A 14717-nucleotide genomic window follows, 5' to 3' on the forward strand; every position below is an offset into this window, starting at 1 on the left:
ATATAGAAAGAATCACTTTGCCGTATACCTGAAACTAACACAACATTGTAAATCAACTATACTTCAGTTTTTAAAAAAAGATACAAAAAAGGTGTTTGCTAAAAGGCAATTCATGAAATACTCAGGAAATGCAATAAATTTAGGGATTAAAAGCATAACAAATACCATATGTGTTCAGTATTATCATCGCTATCAGTTGTAGTAGTACTAATTGTAGTAGTTGTAGATGGATTTGAAGGGAACTACCTGATAAAAATAAGCCTACCAAAAAATAACCTACAGCAAACATTATATTTAATAGTAAAATATTATTTAAAATCAGGACCTGTGTAAGGATACTTGATTTATTATTACTTTTTTTAAAAATTAAAATGAATGTTTTTAATTTTTTGGCCATGCCACATGGCATGAGGGATCTTAGTTCCCTGAACAGGGATTGAACCTGAGTCCCCTGCAATGGAAGCGTGCACTTTTAACCACTGGACCACCAGGGAAGTCCCTATTATTACTATTTTTGTTTTATTAATAATTTTAAAGTGCTAACAGTTGCCAGATACTAACTGCTTTATATATGTTAAATTAATCCTTACAACAATGATATGAAGTACAATAATTAGGCATAGTTTAACTTGAGAAATCTGAGTTTCAAGAAAAGTTAAATAGATTGCTTAAGGACTCAGTGGCAGGGCTAGATTTTGTACTTAGGCATTTGGCTCCAAAGTCTATGCATTAATTCCTACACTACTCTGCATCTGCAGTCAACCTCACACTAGAGATCTTAGCTAGCTGAGTAAGACAAGAAAAATAAACATAAAGTATAAGGTTTGGAAAAAAAGAAGCAAAACTGTCATATGTGCAGATGATATGATTATTTACACAGAAAAATCCCAAAGCCCCTATGGATAATTTTTTAATTAATAAGTGAATTAAGTAATGTTGTTGTCCATAAAATCAACACACAGAAGTACCCCAACAAACAAAATGTAATTCTTAAAAAGATATTATTTATAATAGTACAAAGAGAAAGTACTCAGGAATAAAGTTAATAAAAGATATATAGAGACCCTTATGAATAAAAATATAAAACTTTAAACTTTTCTAAAATTTAATTTTATTAATGGATAAAAGTATTCAATATTATGAAGGTGTTAATTCTCTCCAAATTGTCCTATAGGTTTATTGAAATATTAATAGAACCTCTCCTTCCCCCCTTGTAGGTATTTGTGTGTGAAACTTGACAGGTTGGTTCTAAAATCTATGTGGAAGAACCAGGTGTTCCAAGAATAGCCAAGACACCACTGAAGAAGAACAAGACAGGGAAACTTATTCTACCAGATATCAAGACCCATTACAAAAGTATAGTAATTAAAGCAGCAGGGCATGTATGAATAGACCAATGTAACTGAATAGAGAACTGATTCCAGCCCAAAAGGAAACATAAAATGGGAAAGAGCTAGCATTGAAGATTAGTGAGGAAATATGAAATATTCAGTAAATAATGTTGTGACAATTAGTTATTCATATGGGGAAAAAAACTGGATCCCTATCCCAATCCATACTCAAAAATTAATTCCTAGTGACTTAAAGAAGTAAATGTGAAAAGAGACATTATAACACTTTTAGAAGAAAATATAATATAATATCTTTATAACATTGGGGAGGAGAAGAATTTCTTAGGCAATATACCAAAAGTGCAAAACATAAATAAATAGACTAATACACTGGTAAAATTATAAATTTTTGTTCATTAAAAGAGACAATGAAGGAAATTCCCTGGTGGTCCAGTGGTTAGGACTCTGTGCTTCCATCGCAGGGGACACAGGTTCGATCCCTGGTCAGGGAACTAAGATCCTGCAAGCCGCACAGTGCAGCCAAAAAAAAAAGAGAGAGATAATGAATAAAAAATTGGCAACATATATAATCAAAAAACATCCTAAATAAGAAACTAAAAATTCAATGGAAAACTGGGCAAAACACATGTATAGCCATTCTACACAAAAGGAAACTTAACTGGCCTATGTATTAGTTTGCTTTGACTGCCATAACAAAATTCCACAGACTGGGTCATTTAAATCAGTGGTCTCTAACCTTTTTGGCACCAGGGACTGGTTTTGTGGAAGACAACTTTTCCACGGGGGTGGGAGGGAAGATGGTTCAGGCAGTAATGTGAGCGATGGGGAGCGGCAGATGAAGCTTTGCTCCTCAGTGCCCACCTCCTGCTGTGCAGCCGGGTTCCTAACAAGCTGTGGACCAGTACCACTCCACGGACCAGGGGTTGCGGACCCCTGGCTTAAACAACAGAAATTTATTTCTCACAGTTCTGGAGACTGGAAAATCCAAGATCAAGTTGCCAGCCAGGTAGGTTTCATTCTGCGGCTTCTCTCTCTCGGCTTGGTGATAGGCAGCCATCATCTCCCTATGTGCTCTTATGACTGCTTCTTTATGCAAATGGGGGCTAGTTGGCCACCTTTTCACTAGACACTTACATGGCCTTCTATCATGCATGTGTGGGTGGAGTGAGGGAGAGCAAGCATGCTCTGGTGTCTCTTCTTATAAGGGCACTAATCCCATCATGAGGGCCCCATCCTCATGATCTCATCTAATCCTAATTAACTCCCTCAAGCCCCACGTCCAAATATCATCACATTGGGAAGTAGGGCTTCAACATCCAAGTTGTGGGGGGACAAAATTCAGTCCATAGCAGCTTATAAACATCTTTTTACTGCCTGATTTCATTAATAATCAGGGAATGTAAATTATAATAAAAATAAAATACCATTTTACACTCATCAGATTATACAAAATTGAAACATCTGATGATACTAGGTGTTGGCAAGGATGTGAAGCCAGGCAACTCTCATTTGCTGCTGGTGGAAATGTAAACTGGAAAAATGAGTTTGGAAAAGAAGTATTTTCTAATGAAATTGAAGATGCACATATCCTATGTTCCAGCAGTTCTGCTCCTAGGTATATGCTCTAAGCACCAGTTTTCATATTGCTAGGTGCAATACAATAGTAAATTGTGAAATTAATTTTAGTGGTGCTGAGGTATAATTTTCTGAAAGGTAAACCGACGATTTTCATAGGAATATAAAATAAACACGTCAAAATGTTATTTATCTCGTTAATTAATGAGTGAGCCAGTAAAATGTTACAGGAATGTTGTACGAATTTGCTAAGAAACAAGAATATTGAAATGAATTCGCTAACAGAGGCAAAGTGGTTTAATACCCTATAGGTCAATAAAATGTAATGTTTGGGGGTATCTTTTCTTCGACGTGGACAAGAATTATTCTAAATATTACCAGTTTTCTTGTAAAAGATCTTAGTCAACAGAAAGACATCCCTATGCATTCAAATCCTTCCAGTGTCTGCTAGACAATGCCCAGGCTTACACTGAAAAGTAATTTCTTTTGCTCATTTCCAAGTCTTTGACAATTTTTCCTTACAACTGTTCCCTTTCAGCATTTTTTTGGTAATGAAATCAAAAAGAAGCAATAGAAATTTAGTGCATTGCTGGTAGTAAATACAAATAAGTGTTGGGGCCCAGGGTAGGTTGCCCCAAAATGTACCTCAATGGCATATTGATCTTTTTTTTTTTTAAATTTATTTTATTTATTTATTTTTGGCCACGTTGGGTCTTCGTTGCTGTAGGTGGGCTTTCTCTAGTTGAGGTGAGCTGGGGCTACTCTTCGCTGCAGTGCGTGGGCTTCTCATCGCGGTGGCTTCTCTTGCTGTGGAGCACCGGCTCTAGGCGCACAGGCTTCAGTAGTTTTGGCATGCAGGCTCAGTAGTTGTGGCTCACGTGCTCTAGAGCACAGGCTCAGTAGTTGTGGTGCATGGGCTTAGTTGCTCTGTGGCATGTGGGATCTTCCCGGACCAGGGCTCGAACCCGTGTCCCCTGCATTGGCAGGCGGATTCTTAACCACTGCACCACTAGGGAAGTCCCAATTTCTTTGAATTAAAGTAACTTAAGAGATGGCCAACGCAAGAGAGACACTCTAACCCTCCTTTCTATCTCCCTGAAAGCAGGAAATAAATCTCTCACGTGAAAGGTGCACTCCCTGCATTTGGAGGTAGAAGGACACTCTTATCTCCAGAGATAGGGAATTCAGGTCAACAAGCCTGTATAAACAAACCTTGTTACTTCCTCCCATTTACTACCCCAAGCCCAAACTGTTTAGATTCTTCGCTAATTGAACTCCCAAAACCTAGTTTCTTTGTCCTGTCAATTCTTCATAAATTGATTGTTTCTCTGTTTAAATATATAAAAGCTGTCTGCTTTGGCCACTTCTTAAGCCCCTTTCTATGAGTCCTCCTTGTGAACAACTAAATTTTCTTTTTTTTCCTGTTAAACTGTCTTGTGTCAATTTTATTATTAGTCCAGACACAAGAAATCAAGATGAGTAGAGCGGGAAATTTCCCCCTCCCCAACAAGAGTTTTGTGAAATTTTTGTTTCAGATGTGTATATCTATCTGTGTGGTAGGTATGTGGTATCCGGTTTGATGTAGAATGTTTTTGTTCACTGTGAGCTGGGGTCCGAAAGTTTGAAAGCCATTTTTAAATGTGCCATATTATGAGGTTCAACAGTTTAAATAACTGGACGTTTTGAGTTGTCCCTTCACTCAAAGTAGACATCCACTCATAGCGCGGGGCTCAGTCAGGCAGAGACTCAAAGTGATCTGAGTGAATGGTAAGGAACAGAGAAGCGCCCAGCCCTGCGTGAGGGGTGCGGTGATGTGGGGGTGTTTTTTGTGTGTGTCTGTGTGTGCGCTACTCACCATCTTTATTGTTTTGAAAAAATCCCATAGTTCTCCTCCTCAGTGACCCACATGCAAATGAGAAGTGTGCTGCTTTGTAAACCGACCTAGGAAAATGATCTGTTGTAAACGTAAATAACAGTGTTATAGAATTTGTAAGAAAGATTCTTACAAATTAATACACACAAAAAAGAGGAAAATATATTGTACCTAGCAGAAAAAGAAGTGACATATACACCTGCAATTCCTTTCACTGCAGAAATGACTTTGTCCAGATCTTGGGTGTGGGTAACATTGAATTCTACTCTGTGTGTTCCCTCCGTGGGGCAGTCAGGAGCTTGGAAGGATGGATGGGCCTGGAGGTGCAAACTGCAAGCCGTTTAGCCAGCCAGTTGTTGACTTCCTGGGGAGCAGCGTCATAGGCTGCGTGAGGAGAGGAGATCTCGACTCTTTCATTAGCACTGAGGCTCGCTGGCTGCCTGAGACGCCACAAGAATCGAGAGAGGGTAGGCGGCGTGGAAACAGCAAGCCGGCCAGCCCCAGAAGGCGGGAGCTTAAGCTGGCCAAAGGCCATTGCCCGCCGGGAATCAAGCACGAGCCCAGCGCCGCAGCAGCGCGGCACGGAAAGCCGCCGCTCTCCGTGAACGAAAGAGCAGAGCGCACGCGCAAACCCGCCCTGCCAGCGGAGCGGAGAGGCCCCCTCAGCCGGCCGGGCCTCGCCTCAAGCCCTCAACGATCCGCACTGCCCAGTCACCCGCGCCTTGTCACCCCGCCGGGCTTTCCCCGCCCCGTCTGTGCGCTAGCTTATCGCGGCTGCGCACGCAGAGCCTGAGCGGGCGCCAGCGGGAAGGGGAAGCGGCGGGTAAGAAGGGCCTGCGTCCCGGGGGCGCCTATGACGGGATTGGGAATTTTCTCCTCGGCTCTCTCCGGCTCTCGGGATCCTTGAGGAGGAGAGTGCGAGGAGCCTCAGGAACCGGCTTCCTCCTGCCGTTCAGGCGTGCCTCTAATAATCGAAGTGTTTTCGCCCGGAACGTCGTCTAGTCCGGTCCCTTCCTGCCTCTCTTCTCCCCGCCCCCACTGGGGAATCCGAGGCCGAGTTCCGGCCCGTCTGTTGTCACCAGAAGTATTTGAGATGTCTTCCCCGCCGTTTAGGTAGCACCGGAATGTTTATCTGCCTTTAGTGTCGCAGCAGCTTAGGGGTAGCTCTCCAGGTCCAGCCCCCAAGTCAAGCACAAAGAGCCTCATTTTTTTTGACGCTTGCTAGTCCTGGGATTCTATCTGACACGCTTTGCTGAATGAAGCAGCTTCCAGATCCTCGCAGCAGTGACTTCGAGGCCACTAAACAGGTCCTCTTTACTTCCTCTGGGCGTCTCCACCGTTTCCTAAATAATCTGCCTTTCAAGTTTGTGTCTCTTGGGGCACGTCCCTTACATCCGTATGCGATGTCCCTGAATTATGCTCTTTCCTTTTGGAAATAGGGTCATACCACGTGCCGCCTTTTGGAATGAAGTACTCCAGTGGCAGTGGGATAGTATCAGCAGTTACTAAGAAGCGTAGTAGTAATAGAGTAGGATTTCTGCTGTCGGCTGCCAGAGTGGATGGATAATTCAGTAACTTTTTTGTAGCAGGAGGCAGCATTTTAGTTCAGTAGCTGTGCTTGATGCCCTGAAGTTGGGGGCAGGGGAGGTACCTTGTAATTAAACAAACCAGTTGGGTCCAAAATCTGCTGATAGGAAGAAATCTAAAACAGAAGAAAGCCTGACAGCCATGCCATGTTTAATAATATCTGCAGGTCAAATTTCTATGTAGAGACAAATACACTGTTTGCTTTTATATGCCAGTTAAATGTAATATGTTGACATTTATGTTGATGTGAAGTTTTAGCAGCTACCTCGGAACTTTTCAATAAAATTTCTCAATAAGTTAATTCCTAGATAATCGTGATAATCAGCTTAGTTATTTTTACTTTAATAAGTTTGACTGAATGCTATAAATTTAGCCCCCCCTTTTCTTTAACATCAGGTCACACCATTTCTGTCAGTCTTATTACTAATTTTCCTTGATGCCTAAATACCTTAGTCATCTTAGATTTCCCCTGTGCTTCATCTCCATATCTCTTATATTACTGGATCTCATGGTTTCTTTATTCAAAAAGTAACTTGGATTTATCCCTTTGATTCTCATTGTTAAAGCTGGAAGGCTGTTTTCTAAGACTTTGCTACCTCTTAGCTCATCCCCTGAAAGCTCAAATAACAGTTCTGAAACATGACTATTGTCATGTTTATTCTCCATAAACCTGTAAAGGTTCATGTTAAATTGCTATGCTTGGGTTTCAAAGCTCCTTCTCTATATGCACATGATATGATGGGAAAAACCCAGGATTTAGAGTGAGAAGACCTGGGTTTAAATACCAGGACTGTCATTATACTAACTCTGTGACCTTGGGAAACTGAGCTTCAGTTTCCTTCTCTTATTTCAAATAACAATATCTTTTTCTTCCAGCCTCTTAATTATTGTGAGAATTACAATTGGCATAATGTGTGGAAAAGTTATCAGAATTAAACAAAAACAGCCTAAGCTATTATTGTTATTTCTTTGTGCTCATTTATTTCACAAACATTTGAAAACAAGATATGTTAGATACTGGTGCTACAGCTATGAGAGATAGTCCCTAAGGAGTTGTCTTTCAGAGAACTTTCAGAGTGTGTGTGTGTTTGTTGTGTCTGTGTGTCTGTGTAGGGAGTAGGGTGGTAAAATGTCTGACAAGGTAGAATGTGATAATATACTGTAAAATAGGTAAGGTTAGGGTGAGCACCAAACCCAGAGGAAAGAGGAACAGGGAAGATTTCCTGGAGGAAAGTAAGTTTGAACAGTCTTGATTTATAACAAAGATCCAGAAAGAAAAGGAGGGGGAAGGGTGCCATGAAAGAGATGTGTTTAGAGAACTGCAAATTGTTAGGTTTTGTTGGAGTATTAAGTTCAAAGGATTATAGGAGGTAGGACTGGATAGGTAGAGGTGAAATTTGAAGGGCTTTGTGTGCTAAGGGAAGTGTACAAATTGAAGGATCTTAAGCAGACAGTTGGCCTGATCACAATTGTTTTTTGAAAGTTCATTTTGGCTGACATGTGTGCTTCCTTACTGCAGTGTACAAAAATATCTTTATATCTTTGTGCCTTTCCTCATTTTCTTTACTCCATCCAAAAGGGTTTATGCCCTCTCCTCATATCTTAATGCACTGTCACTCAGTGTCCAGTACAGGTTCCATTTCTGCTGTGAAGCGCCATCTAATTATTTTAGGCCCCATTATTTATTCCCTTCTTTGAAACCCTGTTAGAAATTGTACCACACAATTTAGCCCTTATTTGTTTCATATGTGTTTTTATGTCCCTAAATAGATTGTAAGCTCCTTGAGGATAGGGAATGTTTCATACGTGTATGAATAGAAGACATGTTAAACACAAAAATACATTGTTTGGTCTCTTTGGTTTTTTTTTTTTTCAGGGACCAGATTATGGGCAACAGTCCTTTTAATTAATCTGTCATCATCATGGCTAATGAGGGCTGTGCCAAGGCTGGTGATAGTCCTTTTTCATCAGATAAACATGCTCAACTCATCTTGGCCCAGATCAATAAAATGAGAAATGGACAGCATTTCTGTGATGTGCAGCTGCAAGTTGGAAAGGAAACTTTCAAAGTTCATCGGCTGGTTTTGGCTGCCAGTAGTCCTTACTTTGCAGCTTTGTTCGCTGGAGGAATGAAAGAGTCCTCAAAAGATGTTGTACAGATTCTAGGAATTGAAGCTGGAATCTTTCAAATACTTCTAGATTTCATTTACACAGGTATGTTAAGTGAACTTGTAGCTTTGAGTGAAGAATGATGCAATCACTCATGTTCTGCTATGGGAATATAACTTGATCTAACATATAGAAAGTGATTTAACAATATGTTATTATGAGCCTTCAAAAAGTTCATATCAGGACTTGCCTGGTGGTCCAGTTGTTGTTAAGACTTCGCCTTCCACTGCAGGGGGCTCGGGTTCAGTCCCTGGTCAGGGAACTAAGATCCCTGAATGCTGCATGGCATGGCCAAAAAAATCAAAACAAAACAAAAAGTTCATATCTTTTGACCCAGTATTCCTTTTCTGGGAATCCTAAGGAATTAATTAGTGATACAGGCAAATATTTACATTTATTGTAACATTATTTATAATAGTATATAATGGAATACAGTTTGATTGTCCCTCAGTAGGTTATATGGTTAAATAAATTATGGTACATGTATATATAATGGAATAATTTTTAGTTCTCACAAATTATATTTGTATATATGTACACACACATATACATTCTCATGGAAGAATGTTTGCAATATATTAAGTGAAAAAAATCTGGATATAAGTATCACCACAATTTTGTAAAAAATAAAATTCATTTGTGTATTTGTGCACAGAAAGAGACTAGAATATTTATAAGCATTTATCTCTAAATGATGGAATACGGAAGATTCTTATTTTTCCCTTTTTTTTGTTTTTTCCTCAATATGTCTATAATCAGCATGTATTAATTTAAACAAACTTTTATTTTTAAAATGTTTTTGAAGAGTTTTAATACATTATAAAATGTACACAAAAACCATAGTGTAAAATATGTCTTATATGTAACATAAATGTACATGGAAAAAAGATTTGAAAGAGATACACTAAAGTATTAATGTTAATATAGGGATTTCCTGGTGGTCCTGTCTTTAGGACGCCACACTTCCCACAAGTCGTGCAGTGCGGCCAAAAAAAAAAAAACTGTATGTGTATGGGAAAATGTGATTTTCATTTTTGTGCTTTTCTGCCTTAAAGTTATTTTAGTTTTTTTTAAAGATTTAATTTTTTATTTTATTTTTAGCTGCATTCGGTCTTCGTTGCTGTGCACTGGCTTTCTCTAGTTGTGGGGAGCAGGAGCCACTCTTCGTTGTGGTGCGCGGGCTTCTCATTGTGGTGGCTTCTCTTGTTGCGGAGCACGGGCTCTAGGCGCGTGGGCTTCAGTAGTCGTGGCTCGCGGGCTCTAGAGAGCAGGCTCAGTAGCTGTGGCGCACAGGCTTAGTTGCTCCGCGTCATGTGGGATCTTCCCGGACCAGGGATCGAACCCATGTCCCCTGCATTGTTGACAGGCGGATTCTTAATCACTGCGCCACCAGGGAAGTCCCTAAAGTTTTTTTCTGTAGTGAATATATATTACTCTTATAATCAGGAAAAAATGTTTGAAAACAAAGACTATGTTTGTTTACACTCTAGTTTTGAGAATATACCTTGCTCTCCTTAAAGGACTACTTGGTGGGATATGGCCTGATAAAGTATTGTTTACTTAAAGCATGTTATTTAAACCTGGAAAATGACGAAACCAGGGCTCTAACCCGTGTCCCCTGTATTGGCAGGCGGATTCTCAACCACTACGCCACCACTGAAGTCCCAAGGTGATTTCTTTTCTTTGTGTAGTTTCATATTCCTTTTTGGAAATTTTCAGAAAATAGCTTTTAATTTGCGATTGTAAAAATGATTATCACGTTAACAAAATAAATTTAAAAAATGAAAATGATTATCTTTTATCTGCTGAAAGCAGTGCAGCTCTGCCTATTGACTAGTGTACAGAATAACATTGAGGGGTTCTTGACCTCACTTTTCTAAGTGACTTATGTGAGCTGATTAAACTATTTCATAAATGCCCCTGCTTCTCTTATTTGCAAAGTATAAATTAATACAGATTAATCCAATGCAATTAGTGTCAAACAACATAAAAACAGAAGAAGTTCCACAAGTTGCTTATTCTGCCTCTGCTGTCTGACGGTAGCAACAAGAGATATCTAGTGAAAGAGAATGTTCATGGCATCATCTCCATATAGCTGATGATTAGCACTTCCATCAAAGGAATAAAAAGTAGTAAAACCTAGAGAAATAAAAGCTACTGAGCATATCTGGGGGATAATAACGTTGTAGAATATTGACATTTAAGGTAAAATTGGTTAACAGTAAAGAACAGCATTTGGCCCCTAGTAAAAGATATAAAATAACAAGACAGTTTATTTTTCCAACAAAAATGAATCCATAGAAGCCATCCCAAGGCTGGTATGGTGGCTTCTTTATGTCATTAGTAGCCCGTTATTCTTCCAACATTTTGCTCCACCATCTATAGCTTGTAGCTTCTAATCTCATGATCAGTGAACTTTAGCCAGTGGAAGGCAGAAGAGGAAAAGGTAAAAGGACCTGCCGGCTGAGTCTATCCCTTTTTAAGCTTTTCTGGTAGCCCTCCCCAATAACTGCTACCTGTATCAAGTTGGCCAAACTCAGTCAAAAATTCACCCCCAGGGCTTCCCTGGTGGCGCAGTGGTTGGGAGTCTGCCTGCTGATGTAGGGGACACGGGTTCGTGCCCCGGTCCGGGAAGATCCCACATGCCGCAGAGTGACTGGGCCCGTTAGCCATGGCCGCTGAGCCTGCGCGTACGGAGCCTGTGCTCTGCAATGGGAGAGGCCACAACAGTGAGAGGCCCGCGTACCGCAAAAAAAAAAAATTCACCCCCATCTGCAAGGGAGGATGAGAAATTTAATTTTCAGCAGGACACAATTGCCACTCACAACAAAATCAAGGTTCTGTTAGTACGGATTAAATGAAAATGAATATTGGGTATTTATTGGACAGGGAACTTTGTAATCTTTGATACAATTAGTTCTTTAAAAACATGATCTTTGATTTTCATTGTAATAGCATTTCCTTTTTTGGGATGGGGCAGCAAAACCTGTTATTCTATTAATCTCTCCTCTGGACATTTTTTTTAAATTAATTAATTAATTATGGCTGTGTTGGGTCTTCTTTGCTAGCACAGGCTGTTCTCTAGTTGCGGTGAGCGGGGGCCACTCTTCACCACGGTACGCAGGCTTCTCACTGCGGTGGCTTCTCTTGTTGCGGAGCACGGGCTCTAGGCGTGTGGGCTTCAGTAGCTGTGGCACGTGGGCTCAGTAGTTGTGGCTTGTGGGCTCTAGACCACAGGCTCAGTAGTTGTGGCGCATGGGTTTAGTTGTTCTGTGGCATGTGGGATCTTTCCGGACCAGGGCTCGAGCCTGTGTCCCCTGCATTGGCAGGCAGATTCCCAACCACTGCGCCACCAGGGAAGTCCTCCTCTGGACATTCTTTATTAACCGATCACAATTCTAATAGGTCTTAACAGATTCTTCTCACCATAGATTTTTACACACTTCACTTAAAATCAAATGACCTGGGTTTGTGATCTAGCTCTGCCACTAACTAGCTGTGTGATACAAAGTATTTCATTTAACTTTAGTCAATTATTCATTCATTCTTTCAATATATATGTGAATATATTTTTTGAGCTAGGCACTGGGGATATGATAGTAAACAAGACAGATGTGGCCTGTGCCTTTACAGAGTTTTATAGGTAATGTAAAGTAGGTACTTAAAAAATAGAAATGAGCTTGTGAGAGCCTCATTCTCCTTATTCATAAACTGGGGAGAGTAGCACTTTTTAATTCATGTGAAGGTTAGATGAGATAAATTTTAATAAATGTAAAAATACTTTTGTTTTTAAACCCTCAGAAAGTATATTTAGATTTCATAAGGTGAAGATCATACTGCTGGGGTAGAGCTAGAATTTTATTTTATTTATTTATTTTTAACATCTTTTTTGGAGTATAATTGCTTTACAGTGTTGTGTTAGTTTCTGCTGTATAACAAAGTGAATCAGCTATATGTATACATATATCCCCATATCCCCTCCGTCTTGCATCTCCCTCCCACCCTCCCTATCCCACCCCTCTAGGTGGTCACAAAGCCCTGAGCTTATCTCCCCGTGAGATGCAGTTGCTTCCCACCAGCTATCTGTTTTACATTTGGTAGTGTATATATGTCAATGCTACTCTCTCACTTTGTCCCAGTTTACCCTTCCCCCTCCCCGTGTCCTCAAGAGTCCATTCTCTACATCTGCATCTTTATTCCTGTCCTGCCCCTAGGTTCATCAGAACCTTTTTTTTTTTTTTTTAGATTCCATATATATGTATTAGCATATGGTATTTGTTGTTCTCTTTCTGACTTACTTCACTCTGTATGACAGACTCTAGGTCCATCCACCTCACTACAAATAACTCAATTTCGTTTCTTTTTATGGCTGAGTAATATTCCATTGTATATATGTGCCACATCTTCTTTATCCATTCATCTGTCAATGGACACTTAGGTTGCTTCCATGTCCTGGCTATTGTAACTAGTGCTGCAATGAACATTGTGGTACATATCTCTTTTTGAATTATGGTTTTCTCAGGGTATATGCCCAGTAGTGGGATTGCTGGGTCATATGATAGTTCTGTTTTTAGTTTTATAAGGAACCTCCATACTGTTCTCCATAGTGGCTGTATCAATTTACATTCCCACCAACAGTGCAAGAGGGTTCCCTTTTCTCCACACCCTCTCCAGCATTTATTGTTTGTAGATTTTTGATGATGGCCATTCTGACCAGTGTGAGGTGATACCTCACTGTGGTTTTGATTTGCATTTCTCTAATGATTAGTGATGTTGAGCATCCTTTCATGTGTTTGTTGGCAATCTGTATAACTTCTCTGGAGAAATGTCTGTTTAGGTCTTCCGCCCATTTTTGGATTGGGTTGTTTTTTTTTTTGATATTGAGCTCCATGAGCTGCTTGTATATTTTGGAGATTAATCCTTTGTCAATTGCTTCACTTGCAAATATTTTCTCCCATTCTGAGGGTTGCCTTTTTGTCTTGTGTCGGGTTTCCTTTGCTGTGCAAAAGCTTTTAAGATTCATTAGGTCCCATTTGTTTATTTTTGTTTTTGTTTCCATTTCTTTAGGAGGTGGATCAAAAAGGATCTTGCTGTGATTTATGTCATAGAGTGTTCTGCCTATGTTTTCCTCTAAGAGTTATATAGTGTCTGGCCTTACATTTAAGTCTTTAATCCATTTTGAGTTTATTTTTGTGTATGGTGTTAGGAAATGTTCTAATTTCATTCTTTTACATGTAGCTTACTGTTTTATTTTTATTTTTTAATTTTATTGAAGTATAGTTGATTTACAATGTTGTATTAATTTCTGCCATACAGCAGATATTGATAGTTCCCTGTGCTATACAGTAGGACCTTGTTTTTCCATTCTGTATATAATAGTTTGCATCTGCTAATCCCGAACTCCCAACCCATCCCTCCCCTACCCCCCACCCCCTTGGCAACCACAAATCTGTTCTCTATGTCTGTGAATCTGTTTCTGTTTTGTAGGTAAGTTCATTTGTGTCATATTTTAGATTTCACACATAAGTGATATCATATGGTATGTCTTTCTCTTTCTGACTGAGTATGATAATCTGTAGGTCCATCCATGTTGCTGCAAATGAAATTTTTAAATTCTTTTTTATTTTCATTTATTTATCTATTTATTTTTGGCCTCGAGGCATGAGGGATATTAGTTCCACGACCAGGGATCAAACCCGTGCTCCTTGCAGTGGAAGCACAGAGTCTTAACCACTGGACTGCCAGGGAAGTCCCTGTTTCTTTTTTTTTTTTTTTATGATGAATAGTATTCCATTGTATATCTATCCATTCATCTGTCAGTGGACATTTAGGTTGTTTTCAGGTCTTGGCTATCGTGAATAGTGCTGCCATGAACAAAGGGGTACTTGTATCTTTTTGAATTATAGGTTTGTCCCAATATATGCCCAGGAGTGGAATTGCTGGATCATATGGCAGCTCTATTTTTAGTTTTTTGAGGAACCTGCATACTGTTTTCCATAGTGGCTGCACCAACTTATGTTCCCATCAACAGCGTAGGAAGGTTCCTTTTCCTCCACACTCTCTCCAACCTTTGTTATTTGTAGAATTTTTTATGATGGCCATTCAGACTGGTATGAGGTGGTATCTCATTGTAGTTTTGATTTGCATTTCTCTAATAATTA

At 39.7% G+C, this 14717-nt stretch overlaps 1 protein-coding gene and 1 non-coding gene across 4 annotated transcripts in view; both read left to right on the forward strand.

Moving 5' to 3' along the window:
* Positions 1–1770: 1770 nt before the first annotated feature.
* Positions 1771–1843, forward strand: TRNAG-UCC (transfer RNA glycine (anticodon UCC)). The gene has a single exon. It is a non-coding gene; the product is annotated as a tRNA-Gly (tRNA).
* Positions 1844–5535: 3692 nt separating this feature from the next.
* The window catches only part of IPP (intracisternal A particle-promoted polypeptide), a 40052-nt gene continuing 30870 nt past the window's right edge, over positions 5536–14717 (forward strand). For 2 of the 3 annotated variants that reach the window (XM_033416547.2, XM_033416548.2), the window contains exon 1: positions 8193–8601. In XM_033416547.2, the coding sequence (XP_033272438.1) occupies positions 8310–8601 (292 nt within the window). In that variant the 5' untranslated portion in view covers positions 8193–8309. Of the gene's footprint in view, positions 5624–8192; positions 8602–14717 lie in introns of those variants that run through there. The other variant, XM_049701169.1, reaches the window with a different exon arrangement.

This window comes from Orcinus orca, chromosome 1 (assembly GCF_937001465.1).
Source record: "Orcinus orca chromosome 1, mOrcOrc1.1, whole genome shotgun sequence".
Classification (NCBI taxonomy): Eukaryota; Metazoa; Chordata; class Mammalia; order Artiodactyla; family Delphinidae; genus Orcinus; species Orcinus orca.